At 40.6% G+C, this 19,363-nt stretch overlaps 1 protein-coding gene across 1 annotated transcript; it reads left to right on the top strand.

The window, feature by feature from the left end:
- Window positions 1–351: 351 nt before the first annotated feature.
- On the top strand, window positions 352–17,852 carry fah (fumarylacetoacetate hydrolase (fumarylacetoacetase)). Its single transcript, XM_071515119.1, has 14 exons — window positions 352–463; window positions 993–1,103; window positions 2,074–2,195; window positions 2,741–2,790; window positions 3,265–3,355; window positions 4,764–4,861; window positions 5,594–5,646; window positions 5,868–5,967; window positions 11,603–11,733; window positions 12,507–12,582; window positions 13,340–13,386; window positions 14,393–14,494; window positions 15,033–15,150; window positions 17,366–17,852. Exons 1-14 carry the CDS (start codon window positions 383–385, stop codon window positions 17,440–17,442), a joined length of 1,257 nt encoding a protein of 418 aa, XP_071371220.1. The 5' UTR covers window positions 352–382; the 3' UTR covers window positions 17,443–17,852.
- Window positions 17,853–19,363: the final 1,511 nt, after the last annotated feature.

The raw sequence follows: 19,363 nt of genomic DNA on the forward strand, positions 1-19,363 counted from the left end.
TTGCCTCTTAATTATAAGGATAAAAAAGTACATGATCAGATTAGGACTCAGTCTAAGGTATGGAGAGTGTCACATCTTGCTATACCCAATTGACACCCATGACATGGTGACGAGTACATGATGCAACTAACTTTTATTATCAGCTAAAACTGAAAAGGCTGATCACTCCTGGAGAGAGTGATTTTGCTTAGTCATGTTCCAGGCTGGTTTGCATTATCTCCAGAGGTCTGGGTTAGGGTGGATGTTATAGGCAGTGTGTGATTGGCCCTGCAGGAGGAGGTGGGCCTGTCCAAAGGCTGCAGCTTAACATCTGGAAGTGCTTACTCTACTGCTACTCATTCACTCAAGCAGAGTATAGACCGGCACTACTGCAAACTGGAAGATGTCTTTCGTAAAAGTAGACGCGAAGTCCGACTTCTCCTTCCACAATCTGCCTTATGGAGTGTTTTCTACACCGGATAACGTAAGTACAGTATTCTTATGCAGGGGAGGAAGTGCTTGGGTTTACAAACAGATTAAACACTGCTGCATGGACACAAGCAGTGGAGCAGTGTCAAGTCAGCCGGAATATAACACATAGGACTTCCGGTCATGACTTTCAAAATAAAAGCCTTATCGATCCACATGCTTTGAGTAATAAGATAAAGATGAGATGAAAAGTATTGAAGTGAAAATAAAAAAAATAGATTTAAGGCGGAATCTTTGCTAAATGAAAATACAATTGTTTTTTCCACATATAACATACAACTATTAAAGCTCGATGCAAGGATCTCAGCAAGATTGCATATGTGTAGTGTAACACTCCATATTCAGTACAGTTCTGTAGACTAATAATTATTTCATTTTTTCAAGTGACAAATGTATGTTTTTGATGAAGGAAAAATTGCCTCACTTCCATTTATTCTGGTTAACTCTGGCTGGCTTGTCACAACTCAACATGTGTGTGAATGGCTTTGTGGATAAGGTGAAGTGATGTTGTTATATTTCCTCAGCCCAGACATCGCATTGGGGTCGCCATCGGAGACCAGATATTGGACCTCAGTGAGATGAAGACTTTGTTTAGAGGACCTGTGCTATCCAAACATCAGGATGTGTTTGACCAGGTAATGACACAACCTTCTCTGTGCTGTCTAAGTTGTTTTACCATGTTAATCATTTACAGTAACCAGGGATGTAGTGGAGAGTAAAACCCACCAAAACTCACTTTACCCACTTTTTTAGGTTGACATGAATCTGACATATTGGATGACATCATAGGAAGTAGTACCAAACTGATATAAGTTACATGAAGATAAGACCTTTTAAAGTAAGATTTTCAGCGATCAGTACCAATGACTCAGTGATACTTCTTCTACAGTATGAAAATGTACCTTAATTGTTTTTGTCAGTTACAGGCCACCATTGCTCAAGGGGATGGGAGGGGTGGTGGGGTGCAAGGAAAGTTGTTTAGAAGAAGTTTGGTTGATGTTGTTCCTACTGGACACCAATAGAGGTCCATAAAAGTCATTGATTACTTTAAGGATTTAAGGAAAAAATACATTTGTACGTGAATGCTTTACCCTCCTTTTCATAGCAGTAATAGCAATGGTACTTTTGCTAGAGGACAGCTTTACTAAGGGCATGACGTGGTTTTAATGTCTTTTCTTTCAACATCAGAAACTAAGCCAGTGTATGGAATAACACACTGGATGGATGGATGGCAAAAATAAAATAGTGTTTTAAGAAGTTATTTAAAAGATGATACTAGTGAGATACCTAGTGAGATTCATTTTTAAATATGAAGATAAATGAGGTTAATATAGATCACTTTTGGTAGAGTGTATATGTCTAAAACTTGAAGAGTACATATGCACTCGTTTATGTGTATAAGAATAGCAGAAATATAGGGACCATTTAAGGCGTGATTTTCTTTTCCTCTTTTGGTCATGTTTTATGTATTTCCTATAGAGTAAGTAAGTAAGTGTACTGCTCCTTCAACATATACCAGTGTATATTAGGAGGAGGTATATGGAAGATATGGTGTATTAACGTGAATCAAATGTAGAGCATAGACTGACATGCTTTCCCTGCCAGCCCACGCTGAATGCGTTCATGGGTCTGGGTTATGAGGCGTGGAGGGAGGCCAGGAGGACGCTGCAGGCCCTGCTGTCAGCCAGTGAGAGCACACTGAGAGACGACATCAGCCTCCGGACCAGGTCAGTCTGCATACCATCTGGACATACAGTAGTCTATACAGTACACTGATATATGAGGCTGATATTGTCTTTTTTTGTCAGTGTCGTCCACCTCTGATTTGATTGATACAATGCAGTTTGTTTTGAGTACATATTTATTGTATGATTGATCAATACCACTCTGGTTGTCTATAGGAAGACCTTAACCTGAATTGATTCTAATGAGACATTTTGACTGGATTCCACAAACGCATGCATGAATATGTTTTATTATTATTACTATGATTATTACCCTAGGTTTCAATGGAGAATGTTAGTGTCCCATAGTCTAGATGTTGTTTCAGAGGCTTTTCCACCCTGATAAGAATACGATTCTGGGGGAAAAGCTGAATACTTGTAATTTTTTGGCATGAAAATGGTCAAATGTAAAGAAACTAATGTCAATTCCTTGTATTTACAACCTCCAATAGGCGTCTAGCTGCAGTATCTGGCTGCAGGCTGCCTTTAGGTCTTTTCTTGAGAGAGCTTTTATTTTCAGGCTTTGTTCTTTCTTTCTGTGTCTGCAGAGCATTTGTCCACCAGAGTTCAGCCACTATGCACCTGCCTGCAGAAATCGGTGAGCTCCTCCCGTGTGTGACGGGCTAAACTCCTGTCATCAGAGCTGTGGTTTTGAGCGATGGCCGTCCATCCAGAGTTCCAGTCAATGGAGATGCGACTCCCCCCTCAGCGCTGCCACATCTCTGAAATTTATGATCACACTTTTTGAATAATGCATTTGGTTCTGTCGACGGAGCTTGTCTCGACCTTTTGACTCCATCCAAAGCCGGTTTAAGGTGGCTGTATTAGATGTTGCTGTGTGGCAAGTCAACAGGAACAGAGGAAATGGATGGTTTCAGCACAAGGGGGCACTGTTTAACAACATGTGCATTACATTTACATTCCATTATTTTGCTTTTATTCACTCAGGTCTGTGCTGAGTGACTTCAATATAAAAAAAGGATGATATAGGCAGTTGGCTTGTTGCTTCAAGTGAATCTTCCTGCACTGTGGACTGTTTTTCCTATCAACTATCCCATCTGTTTTTCCACAGGTGATTACACTGACTTCTACTCCTCCAAGGATCACGCCACCAATGTTGGCATCATGTTCAGGGGGAAGGAGAACGCTCTGATGCCCAACTGGTACGCTATCCATCAAACTAACAACATACAGTATAGAATTAACAGGCAGTGACCTAAAAGGCTGAGTGAAAGGCCTTGATTTTATCCCATTGTTCGGGTAGATATTGAGAGACAGGCTGGAACAAATTGTTCAAGGCTCTCTGTGAGCAGCGATATGCAGAGGGACACTACAAGGTTTCTCTAATTGATTTGGGCCTCAGTGCATCAGCCTGCATTTAAACACTGCAGCATGGCTCTCGGAGCGTCCCCGCACCATGCCTGAGTCACACACCGCAGCCAGCCTTCATTTATTCTATGGCTCTCATGGGAGGAATGCTAAGGCTGCCTGGGCATCTGTGTCTCTCTCCTTTCTCTGTCTGAGTCTGACAAGCGGCGTACCGGTTACGCACATGATTGGCAGGGTGTTCTCCCCGGCTGCCGAGGTTTCTTCCCGTGTCTGTACAAACGAATGGGGTCGGGGGATATTGTTAAGCCGTGTTTCTTTTATGATGGACAACATGTTTTTAGCACTTCAGCCTTCATCTGTATCTGTATGTTATAGATAAGCGGACCACTGTATGGGCTGTTTTTGGACTTTTGAAACCATTCAGTTCAATCAAATCATATTTTTAACTTTTATTTATCAGGGGAAAGTCACCTTCAGAGTGAGCTCTACCTCTACTGGAGGCCACTGAGCAGCAGATGGGGGTTCAGTGCCTTGCTCAAGGGAACCTTGACAGTAGTTGTTGAGGGAGGAGCGAGACCCACATCTTTCCAACTGTCATTCGTCCTGACAACCTTTCAGTTACAAGCCCGCTACCACCGCCCCAGATTCATATCAACTGGGTTCACTTCTAAACACATTAACAGTGTGCAAAAGGGAAATCATGAAGCTAAAAGTCCAAATCCATATACATTTTCAGTAGAGACCAAACATCAATAGGGTATGTTGTACAATGTAGTGGTTGATAACAAGGATTACTGTAAGCATGAGACAGAGAGCCATTCAGAAAACAGTCAAAAAAGATGGTAGTCAAAAACTACTCGTCCAGTCCTGTGACGTCTTTTTCCTTGGATTTTCTGTTGATGAAGTTTGAGTTTCTGTAGGTGACAGTCTTCTATTTATTCCAAACAAACTGGAAACCATCACTTCCTGTTCGCCAGAGGATTTTTTTTTCCAGGAAAGAGCTATATATAGAGCTCCTATATAAGATGGAAATGGACCTCTTATCTACAGACACTGATGAAGGCTGGAATGCTGAAATAAAAGTTGAAAATATCTCTGTCCAGTGCGACCCCATTCTTCTGAATAGACATGAATAGACAAGGTTAATACACCAACTGGTCTGAGCACAGTGGCCCACCTCCAAACTAAATATGCTTCTTCCCACTGTGGTCGTTGTGTTAACACGGTAGTGGTTTTGTGCAGGTTGAGGCTTCCAGTCGGGTACCATGGTAGAGCATCATCAGTGGTGGTTTCTGGGATGCCCATCCGCCGGCCCTCAGGACAGATGAGACCTGACCAAAGTAAGAACATTTACCGGTTGTAACGACCTTACCGTTCACCATTGTTGCGCTCTATTACTCAAAAAAATGCCACATATTACTAATTTCTCATCACTCATTCCAAAAGTAATATTATGACTGTGCTCATTACTACCTGGGAGCAGAAGTTTGTCGCACTGCTGGTTAGATTTCACCTCCCAAATTGGTGTTTCCATTCTTTGTTACCTTCAAAGACAAGGGTAAGTCAGTTTTCCCCTCCAAATAGTGTTGTTGTCCTGTGTTCTTGTCATCGTTTGGCTCAATAAAATCAAAGTAGTGGAATATTTCCACCTCATCAAAGTAGTGGGTTGGAATACTTCCACCCAGAGAGTCCAATTTTCTACAATTTCTCATAAAAGTGTTGACAACTAGATGCAAGAAGAACTCATACTCACCGATGGAAGAAAAAAAACTCCTCAAACCAAGATATTGGAATAAAATATACCATGTTTATTCTACATCTGAATGGAATGGGATATCGTTTTTTGGATAATTCAGCTTCAACAATCTGACAATTAGAGGGGGTGATAACAAAAGTGACAACTTATTCTTCGATTGGTAACTATAGTATCATTACTGAAATAAAAGTAACAATTTGTCATAGTATTTGTTACTAGGAAAAGTAACATTACTGTAACATGTTACTATCCAACGCTGCTATTCACACACACACTTTAACCTGGATAACCATATTTACCTTTTCCTTTCTCTTAGCCAAGCCTCCGGTGTTTGGCCCGTCGAAGCAGTTGGACATTGAGCTGGAAATGGTGATTACAGCGTTTACTTAATCTAACCACTTGAAATCACATGAACACATTGGCGACTTCATGTTTGTAATGTCTGATTAGATGTTTAAATGACAAAGACATTGAGCCAGGGAGCCTGAGTTGCCTTTCTCAGGGATACAGTCTGTATGCGATAATATATGACACAATACCATACGTCAATATTTATTTTAGTGTAATGTTGTTTCTCTACTCTTTAATAGGCCTTCTTTGTCGGAGGAGGGAATCGCCTAGGAGAGCCGATCCCCATAGAGAAAGCCCATGAACACATCTTCGGCATGGTGCTCATGAATGACTGGAGCGGTAAGAGTCTCTGCACAAGGCAACATCACACAAATATCATCCTCATTATACAGCATGTGTTTGCAGTTGGTTTGCAGTCTAGAGTCTAGCCTGGTCTCATGAAATTCTGTGTAATGAGCACAAGGTTTTAAAAAGCCAATAACATGCTTCTTGTACCAAAAGTGAGAGAAATACACTCCCCCACCATGAAAGGATTACATGGAGGAGACCCAACTAGAAACAGCAGTACTTTGATGTTGAAATAACGCTAATAGCAACTAATGACAATACGTTTTCTACAGTGAGTGAAGTTTTCATTTTTAGTTAAAGTTTTCCTTATTTAACTATGACCAAAACCGTAATCCTCACCTTAACCAAAATTGTTTTTCCACAACACGTAACCTGCAGAGTTCATGCTCCTTTCCCAAAATTTTCTGAGATTGTTTTGATTTTTTAACTATAGTAGTTATTCGATGAAAGATGACAGTCTGCCTGCCAAATCAATAGGACTAATTAGCAGTGACTCTTCACTTAGAAGCGCACTTGTTCCTTAATTTGGCTCTGCATTATAGATGTTGTTGCAGCCACTTCATATTTAGTCATCGGGAAGCCGGCCTGAAATGGCAGACTAACCTCCCCATCAGAACATGACTGGGAATATGCATTATTTACTCAACTGGGAAACCTCTAGAGAAGGCTGTGCCTAACAGGTTCCTCCATCCCTGCCAGTGGTGTAGCGGTAAATAAAAAGGAGGATAATCACCTCCACTCGTTGATCCCAACAACCACCATTAGAAAGAAATGTCAATTATATGTTCCGAAAAGCATTCCTTTTTGGTGTTGTTTCTTAGGAGACTCTCTCACATCAGTTTGATAGGACTTACCATGATGTATACTGTGAGTTTCAGCTTTAAAAGATGTGGTGGATTTACCCTCCACTACATCCGTGATCTCCTCCCTCTCCCTCTCTCTTCCTGCATGTATTAAACATGAGGTGGATGTAAGCAGGTCAGTCAATTAGAGCAGGGTTACGACAGGTCTGTTTGAACAGCTCTCTGCTCTCCCAGGTCTTCTATCTAACAGCCAGGCGTTGATGCCTGTCTGTGGAACCAGTCTGATCATTACTAAGCTATGTGAGTGACCAATAGTTCTTGAAGGCTGATACTGATACTGGTATGGCATATATGGACTGAAGCTGCTGAAAAAAATGGACTATTATCATGCCAAGACATCCCACAAATTACAAAAATGTGATGTTTCCCACAGAATTTTATTCTTGTCAGGGTGAAGAAGCTTCTGAAACATTTAGAGCAGGGAGAAGCAATCATGGCTAAATATCAAACCCAAGAAATGGCAACTTGATGCTTGTGGTCTTTTCCCAAGTTGTCTTGGGGAGAACAAACTTCAAATGAAAGCGAGCACAGAGAACATCTTCACAGTTTGAGATGGGCTGTGTGCTTGACGTCGCAAATGCGTTCAATTAAGACACACAGCTGTTCATTTTCCCATCTGTTTGGATTTCAAGCATCATTCTCAAAGTGAATCTTCCCGTTTGTTCTCGTCTGTCATATTTACAATTGTAATATCAATTCAGTTTAACATCTTCATGCACACTTTTGTGGGAAATGTCTCGGCTTCCCATAGACAACCGGTGTAGTATTGATCAATTCTGCAATAAATACGGTGAGGTCCAAAAGTGTGACTCCACTACCAAGAACTCTTTTTGTTTCATCATTTATCAAAAACGAATACAAATGTTCAGTCAAATGATATTTCTCAAACAAGACTGCACAATTTTTCACCAATGTAAGTCAAAAAAGTTTGTTAGTATTTACTGAAAGTCAAAATTTCTCAATCTTTGTCCACAGTTTGCCTTAATCACAGTCTGGCATCAATTTGACAAGTTTTTGCAGAATCTGAGAATCAACATTATTCCAGCACCCCCAGAGAGTGTCTTGTGATGTTACAGTAGGTTTTGTCTTTTCCCTTTTCAAATGTTCCCAAAGATGTTCAGTGGGGTTGAGGTCTGGTGACTGTGGAGGGAAAGCCATGCAAGTCAGCACTCCTTGCTCTTCCTTGAACTTCAAATAGACCTGGCATAGCTTTCATGCATGTTTAGGCTGATTGTCCTGCTGGAAAATGAATCCTCTTTCACACAGCTTTAATCCAGAAGGAACAGCATGCCTCTGCAGAATAGAGTGCTACTTCTCTTTGGTCAGTGTGTAAGTGCAAGTCACCGACTCCGGAAAAGGCAAAACATCCCCACACCTGAATATTTCCACCACCATGTTTGACTGCAGGCTTTATGCACTGTTGCACTAAGCTCTCATGCGGCCGTTTCCATTGCAACCATAATGTTCAAATTTAGATTAATCCGTAAACAAGACTTTCTTCAGTTTTCAACAATGCAATTGTGGTATTGTTTAGCCCATGCTAAACATGTAGACTTGTTTTGTCATCATAGGAGTGGTTTGGAAACTGCTACTCTCCCATATAGGCGGCAGTTCGTTAACCGTCTTTTGACTGAACCTTTACTAACTGGAGTAGGACGTTCTTTGTTCAGTTGGCTTTGGACACTTTTGGTCTGCCTGGCTTAGATGAAAGTGACTTGGTTTGTGAAAATCTCTCCAGCGTGTGTTGTACTGCCCCCCTAGAAACTTTCAATTTAGCTTCAATTTGGCACTGGGATAGTTTTTCAGCACTCGGGAGAACAGTTTGGTTTTGGAAGTCGTTTTTCAAACTTAAAGCACTAGCAGTAGCGACAATAACACATAGAGGACCCTATTCATTTAGTCAATATCTGGGAGCAGTGATGGTGCAAGGAGCAAAAAGAGGCGACAGACTTCCAGGGGTGGAAAGAGTAGCAAAATATCAAACTCAAGTTCAAACTCAAATTTCACTTAAGTAGTATCTGGTGCCCGGTGATGTCACCACATGTTGTACTCTATAGAGGGTGACATCAGCTGGCACCAAGGATGAGCCAATGGCAGATGGTCATTTCAGTAGCATGCTTTTTACCATTAGATGTCAGGCTTTACACAAATTTGGGTTTGGGGTTTAGTTCCTCTTTAAGTCAAATACACTTAGGCCAAAATAAAAGTCAACAGTAAGTACACAAAAAAGCTCCTCAGTCACAGTATTGAGAATAAATGCAGGTCATTGCTTCCACCCTTGCTGACAAACTGTTCTGTTGGTTGTTGTTGCAGTACTGTTCTCAGCCTGTCTGTGGCTTGGTTAAATATTGAAGCTAATTTGCTGCCTGCACCTCTCGTGCCATGCCGGAGCCTGACTGGTATGATTTAGGGAGACTTTTAGAGCACGTAGCAAGTGGCATTTCAGCACAACAACTAGCCTTTATTTTCTTTTTTTTATTCCTCTGCCAGAGCCCACAATGGCCTTCTGTGGAGCGTGGCGGCAGCTATTACTTTTTTATGGCCCTTGGCAGAGTGAGGTGTGAGGAAGAATAGGCGCACAGTGCCATTCTCATAAAGGACCGGGCCACATGAGTCTACTGTTACAACTCATATGACTGGCACTGTGTGCAGAATCCATACAGCATGATAAAAGGCATAGAGCTACTCACATTTGCCTGAGGTTTTTCTGTTTTATGAAGAAATTATGGTAACACTTTACTTGAAGTGTTTACTTAAGATTACTTAAGACACAAATTCTGAATTTAAACTATGGTACTAAAACTCCCTAAGAAATATGATAAGGTCAGTGAATGGAGAGTAATGTTTTCTTTTATTAAATTATGGTAACACTTTGAAGAGCATTGTGATGCATTAGAAGAAGCCCCTTTAAAGCATAGATAAACTTTTCTGATAATATAATCATCAACACCAGCATCAGAAAATTCAACAACACTTCAAGTGAAGCAACAATTCACTTGATGTAGTACATTATTAGGCATTATAAGGCATTATAAGCACATTAAGAGTTCATGATAATTATTACAATCAGAGCATGATATAATAAACAATGTGCAAAAAATTAGCGTAATGAATGGTAGTTTTGCCCCTTTTTTGAACATTAAATAAAATTTCCACCTGCATTCTCCAGACAGGGCCCATATATTTGAAGGACAGCCCATCATAATGGTGCACAGATGCTTCTGTGCAGCAGGTTTCAGTATTTTCACTACACTGCTGTTAGCGATTTCTCCCTCTGTGACACTGCTGCTGAATGTGCAGTTTCGGGGAGGGAACTGACATCGCTTTCATTTTGTGCTCCAGTGCCGAAGCCCTCGTGAGATTAGTCATCCGCTTAGCCGACCGCGCTCTTTCTATGAATATTTTCCATGCACAATTTCTAACACAGAGCCGTACGCTAACTTAAATGTCTTCTCTTCTCAGTGTCCTCTCCCCTCCTCTCATTACAGTGGTTTAATTGAAAAGTCTTTCTTAAATGCTCCCAGTGGCTGAGGGAACGGCTTGGCCAATGAGCCATCTCTGTGTGTTGAGACAGAAGAGGAGACTGATAGCAGAGCAGGATTAAAGCATTTATAGTGGAAGGTAATCTCCCTGTTGCTTCATTAGTTTCACAGTGAGGGGGAGAGGTTTTGTAGTGTGTGTATATTTCAAGGTAACGTGCATTATATTGCTGTTAAATCCATTCCAATGTGACCTCAATGATCTATTCTTGCAATCAATTGGGGATGATAGGGGGAGTTTTCAGTAAGAATTTGACAGGGGATTTTTTTCCAAATCTTAAGAAGTAATTTCCCCTCTGACTGGTAAGTACAAGTGCAAAAGCAACAGCAGGGAGAAGCAAATGAAATATGTTGATAGAGCCAAGCTCACACAGGCCACTTATGCCCACGATCATTATAATTATCATTATTTTACTGTGGTACATTTTGTGCAAATCCTACACACAGTATCTATAAAGTAGTAATCCTCAAGTTCCTTGTTTTTCTATTTTGTCTCCATCTTTGGTGATCGTGCCAACTACCCAGTTCTTCTTCTTTTTATTCCAAACAAACCGCAAACATAAAACACATCACTTTCTGTGCAGCAGAGGATTTTTCCCAGAAAAGAGCCACCTGACACCGGGTATTTAGAACAGCAAATGGAAAAGCTTTCATGATTTCATGTATATTACCATCAAATTATTACTTTAGATGTTTTATCCTGACTGGGTTATTAGTCCCAACCAGTTCATCGCAGCACAGACGCTGCCTGGATGGCTCATTGACCAGAATTGACACTGACTGACTGATGGGTTAGTCCTTTGTACTGAGAAATGCAGAGGCAAGGAGATTTTGCAGTAGATAGGTTATGAGAGAGTAGAGAAGCAATGAGAGTTGAAATGAGAACTTCAAACGACTGCAGTACGCATGATTTGAATCCCAAACAGTATATTTTCAAGTGAAACTGTTTGAAACTCAGATAAGGAGTACTCGTCATAATCCAGTTATATATGGGACAGTCCACATCAGTCCCTCATCTGTGTGTGTGTGTGTGTGTGTGTGTGTGTGTGTGTGTGTGTATATGCATTCTTTAATGTGTGAATATGCTTACTCGAGTCCAGCATTCCAACCCGTGCCACTTTTTCACTTCAGCAACAAATTCCAAAGTAAATTATAAGTAACATCATCTACTTTTTTGTGTTGCACTTATGCAGTATCTGTACATATGTGTGTGTTTCTTCCCAGCACGGGACATCCAGGCTTGGGAATATGTTCCTCTGGGTCCTTTCCTGGGGAAGAACTTTGGGACAACCATCTCCCCCTGGGTCGTCCCCATGGAGGCCCTGCTGCCCTTCGCTGAGCCCAACGCCATCCAGGTCAGTACCGCTAAAATCCACTAAAGTCCTCCCACACCACACTGGAATGATTTCTCTGGTGAGGCAAATAAAGTAGAAAATATATTGATGCATGCTTGTGTGGAATCTGATCAAAATGTCATGACAGATTGTGTAATAAGATTAAATTAATTGAAACATATATTAAAGGAAAAAAATCCACCCTAAAACACCAATGGTAAACGTCAGGTTTTGCTGTCAGTCCCTCATAATCAAGGCTTCTTTCTAGATCCAGCATTTTGCATTTAAATCCATCGTAGAAGAGACCACTTTCTCCACCAGCAGTTGCCTCAAAAGACCAGAATGCAATGCAGCAGTGTTATGAATAAGGGACTCCACTCTGACTTTTCCTCAACTGGAAAAACTCTCATTCTCTCATTCACGATATCACTATGACTATTTATTTTCCTCCCTCACCTACACATACTCAAAGCTACAACTACACTCCCCTTTCTCTGGGGGTTGTCAAAAGGCATTCTGGGAAATGTAGGAAATCACTAAGTGAAGTAGAAGTAGATGAGGCAGTTTGAGGGAAACTGGTTACACCAAAAAAGTAAATTACAACACTTCATTACAAAACAACTCCTGGAATGCATTGAACATCACATTTTGATGATAATACCTGCTGTTTCAGATGCTTTTCCACCCTGACGTGCATAAAATTCTGGGGGAAACACTGAATCATTACAATATTTTGGAATTTGGCATGAAAATGGTTAAATGTTTGTTTTCCTGTTTTCCTGCTCTCTGCTCAGGAGCCCGAGCCCCTCCCCTACCTGCGACACGACGACGCTTACACCTTCAACATTAACCTGTCCGTGTCACTAAAAGGTACATACTATAGATATTTATAGCCACTATACATAAAGTGACGATAATCTAATAAATTGTAATGGTTTCTCTATGTAGTTTTGTAGTTAAACACACTCCCTCTTCCTCTCTCTCTCACACACACACACACACACACACACTGTGCTTGGCTGTGAAAGCCCCGAGGCCATCCATGGTAATGAGTTACCATTAAATGCTTTTTATGTCTGAGAGCTGCATCTAATCTCTCTCTCTCTCTCTCTCTCTCTCTCTCTCTCTCTCTCTCTCTCTCTCTCTCACTTAATATTTTACCGCCTATACTTTCCACCTACACTTTAAGCAGAGTGGTTGCCATTCCTCCCCTCCACACACACTCCATTATGTTTTCATGGATCTAACACTCACACACACGTACAGTGTTGTAAACTGGCATGTAGTGGAGGGGGAACCCACCCAAACTCAGTTGCCCTCCTTTTTAGGCTGACATCAATCTTTATGACCTAAATTCATAGCATACATCATCATAAGTAGTTTCTAACTGATGCAAGTTATATGAGGATAGGGTCTTTTAAGGAAAACACATAAATTATTGCTTTTCTGAAAATATAGCTGTCCAGATTGGTTTGCCTTATGATGATCACTGACTGGAGGTCATAGTTTATCCACCTTTTCATTTACCACTACATCACAAGTTATAACACACTACTGAAAGTACTGTCTTATGTTACAAAGAGATTTTCTGTTCTAACATAAGTTACTTATGCTGTGTGTTTTTAAGGGCAGAGCATGGCAGAGGCAGCAACCATATGCAAGTCGAACTTCAAGGTAAGAGCCTTGTATACTGAGCCAGAGACATCCAGTATAATGCAGATCTGCTCTATGTCTATAGTATGTGATAATGTTGTGAAGTGTAAAGTGGCAATCCATGAGATACTTGTATTTTTTTGTTTTGTCTTCATCTTTGGTGCTAATCTCAAAATGCCGTCTTTTGTTGTACAGGTCAAAACATTTTCCCACATGGGAAAGCTTACATGATGTGGTAATGAAGTCCTCAAAATTCAAATAGTTACATGCATAGTTGCCTAATGCAGCTTTAACATCATTTCAAGTATTTCATACTGTGGTTTTTCATTAAAAGCCTTGAAATGTGATTAAAAATATCACAATACTGGATATCAGCATATACAATATTGCAGGTGAAATTGAGATATTGGTCTCACCCTAATCTTTGCAGCCATTCACTATAGAGGTGTTGCAGTCAGACTGAGTTATTACCATTGACCAATGCAGTATGGATGGTAGGGTGACTGTATATCCACCTCCTGAAGGGACATTAAGTAATCTATAACCTTTATCGATCTCTATTGTCAACCAGTGGAAATTGCAACAACACTGATAGAACTTATCTCCTCCTACACAAGTCTCTGGCACCCCAGTTTCAAGTGTCCTGAAACTACAATGGGCAGGGAGTTTTTGTATGGACAATGGGTTGGAAAGTGAGTTTTGAAAGCCACATATCTCAGCACTTGGGCTTGTAATGGTTGAGTCACTGATATAGATCAACAATCCCATCAACCCCGACATATATATTGTGGTCATTTTGTGCTATGAGGCAGTGAAGGCCTTACTTACTGCCCATTTAAACAGTATGTCTACTGTTCAAGGCTGCAGAGCTCCTCACTGCTCTCAACCATCACCAGACTGCATGCAGGGAATCGCTATCTGATGGGCAGATAGACAGTGGATGGCTGTGGAGAACCAGGATGTTGTCTGACTGACAGTCTCTCTCTCTCTCTCCCCTCTTCATCCCCATCTATCTGTCTCTCTATAGTACATGTACTGGACTATGAAGCAGCAGCTTGCCCATCACACAGTTAACGGCTGCAACGCCAGACCAGGAGACCTGCTGGCCTCCGGGACCATCAGTGGACCTGTGAGTGTGTGTGTTTGTGTGTGTGTGTGTGTGTGTGTGTGTGTGTGTGTGTGTTTCTATGCTTACCGTGTAAGGAACAAATATCCTTACAACCCTTACAAGGATAGAAAGATGAGGAAAATCCTCCTCTTGCCAATCCTCAGTTTAGGGTTCAGGTTAGGCATGTAGGTTAAGGTTAGGGTTATGGAATGAATGTAGTCAATGGAGGGTCCTCACTAGTATAGTAATACAAACATTTACTTTTGCAAAGCACAGGACAGGAATAGAAACTCAAGAACATTCTTGAAACACATTGATTTGCAATGGAAACAAGTAAAACTATCACACAACACTGGCAGATTTTTTCATTTTGTTATAAAATTTTAAGGCTCAATGCTAGATTAAACTACTTAAAATAGATATTTTTTGCAATGTGTGTGTAGGTGTGTATATAATATGAGACAGAGAATGTTTGTTTAGCTGTCTGTCAAAGTTTTGACATGTGCAGTATATTTCTATGTGTATGATGTGTGTGTGTCCCTGCGCCGTGTGTTTCCAGGATCCAGAGAGCTTTGGCTCCATGCTGGAGCTGTCATGGAGAGGCTCTAAGAGCATCGATCTGGGCGGAGGAGAAGCCAGAACCTTCCTGAAGGACGGAGACCAAGTCACCATCACAGGTTAGATTTAATATCCCTCACACCCCGGCTCCAGTATTGGATTCCCTGTGTTTTATTGGTCTTGGATAGGAAGGATATGGGTTTGGGTGTTTTGTTGTATTTTAGGACAACGGATCAGTCTCCATCTATTTGTTCATTCATCCATCAAATGCGCTATCTCAGACACTGCTAATAGGATTTTGAGGAAACTTTGGGGGATTGATGCATGTCACCACAGTGGGCTGGCATTTTCACAATTACACTGACCGGCCCCAGGGAGGCACCGCAATTACCGGTCAAAACAAGCCCACATATTTGTTACTGAAATTACTTTTGTGTGTTTACTGCCTGCTTGTAAATTGGCTATCAACCTAAAATAATAACAAGAAAGAAGAAGGAGAAGAATAACTAAGTTAATTCATATAATTCATATAATTAATACGATACATGAATAATAATAACATTACTAAATCAATTAATTAGGTTTATAAATCGTCATCACAATTGTGCCTTGGGACTGTACAGAAAATTCACTAGTGGAATTTGAATGTGCCTTTGGTGCCCATGGTCACCCATGGGTGACAATGTAGAGAATCACTTTATTACTAGTACTAGAATAACCAATAATATCATTAAAACATCCTCGTTAGCTACATAAACATATTTTTGTCACTAATTCACTCTTATATATCTGCTCACCTCTTTATTATTCACATTTCCACCCCTCAAATGAAACTATGCATTGCCATGGAATGCCTTGATGAATCATGGGAGATATGGAAATGAGATATTGAAGTGTCCACACATAAAAACAAACCAATTAAAAACGCAAACTAAGCAACAAAGGATACAAAAACAAGAAACGCCAAAAATGAAATACATATATATAATATATATACAGACACATACCTGTACATACATGTACATGATATTGCTGTAATTTTGATGCACTCACCCAATGTGAACTGTTAAATAAATACGTCAAATTTCATCTCATGATTTTTTTCTGACACGTAGCTGAGAATCACTGCCTGTTCAGTAGCCTAACAGTCGTGAATTTAAGTAATTACCACCCAATATAAAAATGTTTGGGCAGACAGGTGTGTATGACACACATATGCGGGACAGAATCTGTGCTCCATTCTTTACCTTGATCCCAAAGCCCGGCCTCCCTGGGCGGCTGCTGAACCCCGGTGGAGTCAGCGATCAAACAGCACATCAGTTAGTGTGGAGCTCCACCGGTTCAGCTTGCTCTGCAGAGACACTGTTTCCCACAACTTGTAGCAGTCAAAGCTGCTGTACAAGCCCTGCACACAGCCAGCGGCAGGATGAGAGGCCACTGTCTCAGCACAGTGTAGCATTAATAATTCATTCATTCTCTGGGTTGTACAAGGCTGCCACTGTTTCACTTTCTCCCCCTAAAAATTGAATTTGATACTTGAAGACTAGAAGAAAGAGAAGAAAGAGAGAGTGTGTGTGTGTGTGTGTGTGTGTGTGTAAGGGCCAGGGCCCCGATGGCTGGACCTCTACTGCTGATTGAAATCATTAGTCAGCCTTTGGTTGCAGCAACACGCACACACACGCACACACACACACACACACACACACGCAAGCTCACACATACACACACACACACACGCACACACGCACGCACACACACACACACACACACGCTCACACACACACCACCACCCAATCTCCACTCTCATTCTGTCCACACTGCAGGCTAGATTCAGTAGTAAGTTGAAGAGTGACTCACCGCTCCCTTTTTTGTTCGTCCCATATTCAGTTGGTACATATAAAGTATTAATCTGTTTGATTTTTCATTTCATTTTTAATATGCATCGGGATCTGTGGTCTTAAAATCTATGAATGGCACTGTTTTTTGTCAAAGTTAGGTGTAGTAAAACCTAGTCTGCTGAAGTATTCATCTCCTTTCCTCACTTGGGCTGTGTTGTCTCCCTGGTAAAACAAACTCATAACATATATTATTCATTCTTGATCTTTATAAAATGTAAGACATTTTGAAAACATTTTCTTTTCAAAATTACTCTATTTTTACTAGGAAGTCTTATGTTATGTCCCTTCAATACATCTTCGTAAAAACTTGACATAAAAAGTGGAAACCCTGTAACATTTGTACTCTATAATGGATAAAATGTAAAAATGTAATATCGTAAATGTACTGATAATAATGATAATAATAATCATGTCCCTCTGCCTCCCATCTGTCCAGGTTACTGTGAAGGAGCTGGATACAGGGTGGGCTTTGGACCCTGCATGGGAACCATTCTTCCTGCCCTGCAACAGTGACACACACACACACGCACACACACACACACACACACACACTCACACCCCTATCTCACCCTCTATTGTATTGTATCTCTGCTTTTTAATTCCTTGACCTTCACCATCCAGAGGAATGAAGAGGACTACAACTAAAATACAACTGACACACACACACACACACACACACACACACACACACATTTGGCTCTTAAAATGATGTCTTATCAGCTTTAGTTAATAATTCATGACCATTTCTCAAATTCATTAGATGGAGTCTCGGAGCTTTGTAGTGAGTTTTAAAGTGACCTTGTTACTGAAATCCTGTGTAATATTCATCTGTGAGAGGGATGCTCCTCCAGGTCAAAGTGTTACTGCCAATACCAGTGTTACCTTGATGTTTTATGTGTCTTGGCTCCTGATTTATAATGAAATCATCCATTTTTAATCCCTCTAGTGTTTGTGTCTTTCATTTTCATATTGACTTACCCACTACATGGCTTCACTATTTATTCACAAGCTATGCATTTCTTCCAGCCAGGGTTGGGGAGCTTTTATTACATGAAACTGGATAACAGTGATCTGGTTACAACTAAAGATAACTGCAATCCATAATAGTTACTGTCAAAAATTAATCAGTACTCAGTGAAATCATATTACAGCCTGTTAATGCCTGTTAATGTAATAAATTGCCTGATAATTTAATTTGTAATAATTAAAAAAAGTTATATAGCATATAAAATGAATATAAATGTAATGATGTATTGCATTATCAGGAAAAATACAATAACAGGTTTTATTACATTTTTTACTCATTTAGAGGGACATTTTATTCTATTTTAAAAGGTTTATCCACCAGTTCTAACATTATCAGGTGCGTACATATCTGTTCACATTATTGTCTGTAAATTGGAAAAAAGTCTGTGTTAAGCATCACATTCTATGAATTTTTAAACAGGTTTTGTGTTTTAAACAGGTAATATGTAACAGGTTACACTGTTAGAATATTACCTCCCCAGGTGAAGGCTCTTAGCAGAAAGTGACTGTCTTGCTTTCTGCAGATTGTACTTTTAGTTCTACAAACATTTACTGAAGGCAGAAACAATCTCATTGGTTGACTTAAACCTCAGTGGGCAGAGCCAAAGAACCACAGTTTTTCTGTGCTATTTGGTAAGTTAGCAACCTGGCAAACTTGAATGGCAAAGAAAATATAAATGGTAATGACTTCTTTTCTCATTCATTCATGACCGTGGCATTCATGATCTCGTCTTTTTCACTGGGCTTCAGTCTAGTGTTACTCAGCCAGAAACACTGCGGTTCTGTTGGAAGAAATTCTCATACCACTGAAATCTGCATTGATGTTGTGTGATGTGAAACATTAGTTAGAGTGTGTCTGTGCATCACTGTACTTGGGTGTGTGTGTGTGTGTGCATGCGTTTGTGTGTGCCTGAAGAATATATACACCATTATTTTTGAGAGATTAAGCAAGCTGCTGTAATCATGCAGCAAACCAGGCTGGCTCCCATTTGAAAGGTGGGAGGTGATGAATAAATAATTCAGAGAACATAAGAGACTATCTCTGCTCCCAGAAGAGGATCCAGCGCCAGTGGCCAGAGCAAACTGGTTGGACCGTGGCAGCTTTGGCTGGCTTGCCTGTTTCATTATGGATGCTGGTGTCTTTTTGGCTCTCTGTCCCGTCTGCATTATGGATACTGGCGTCCCACTGTGGACTGATAGACTAGAAAGTCATTAGTGCTCTTAATGTTGAGTTTATTGCTGCATTAAGGCAGTGAGGAGGGAGCGATGTGTGTCTGTCTACTTTTTAAGTGTGTCTGTACTTATGCATGAACTGACTGTTTATCTGCCTCTGTGTGTGTTTTTTTATGCATGTGAGTTAGTGTCTTTCTATGTGTGTGGGTAGCTGAACAGAGAGCCCAGCTACAGA

The sequence above is a fragment of the Centroberyx affinis genome, unplaced genomic scaffold (genome assembly GCF_046629955.1).
Source record: "Centroberyx affinis isolate AG114_WGS23_722 - 3 ecotype Tasmania unplaced genomic scaffold, CSIRO-AGI_Caff_v1 ptg000025l_1, whole genome shotgun sequence".
In the NCBI taxonomy this organism is placed as follows: domain Eukaryota; kingdom Metazoa; phylum Chordata; class Actinopteri; order Beryciformes; family Berycidae; genus Centroberyx; species Centroberyx affinis.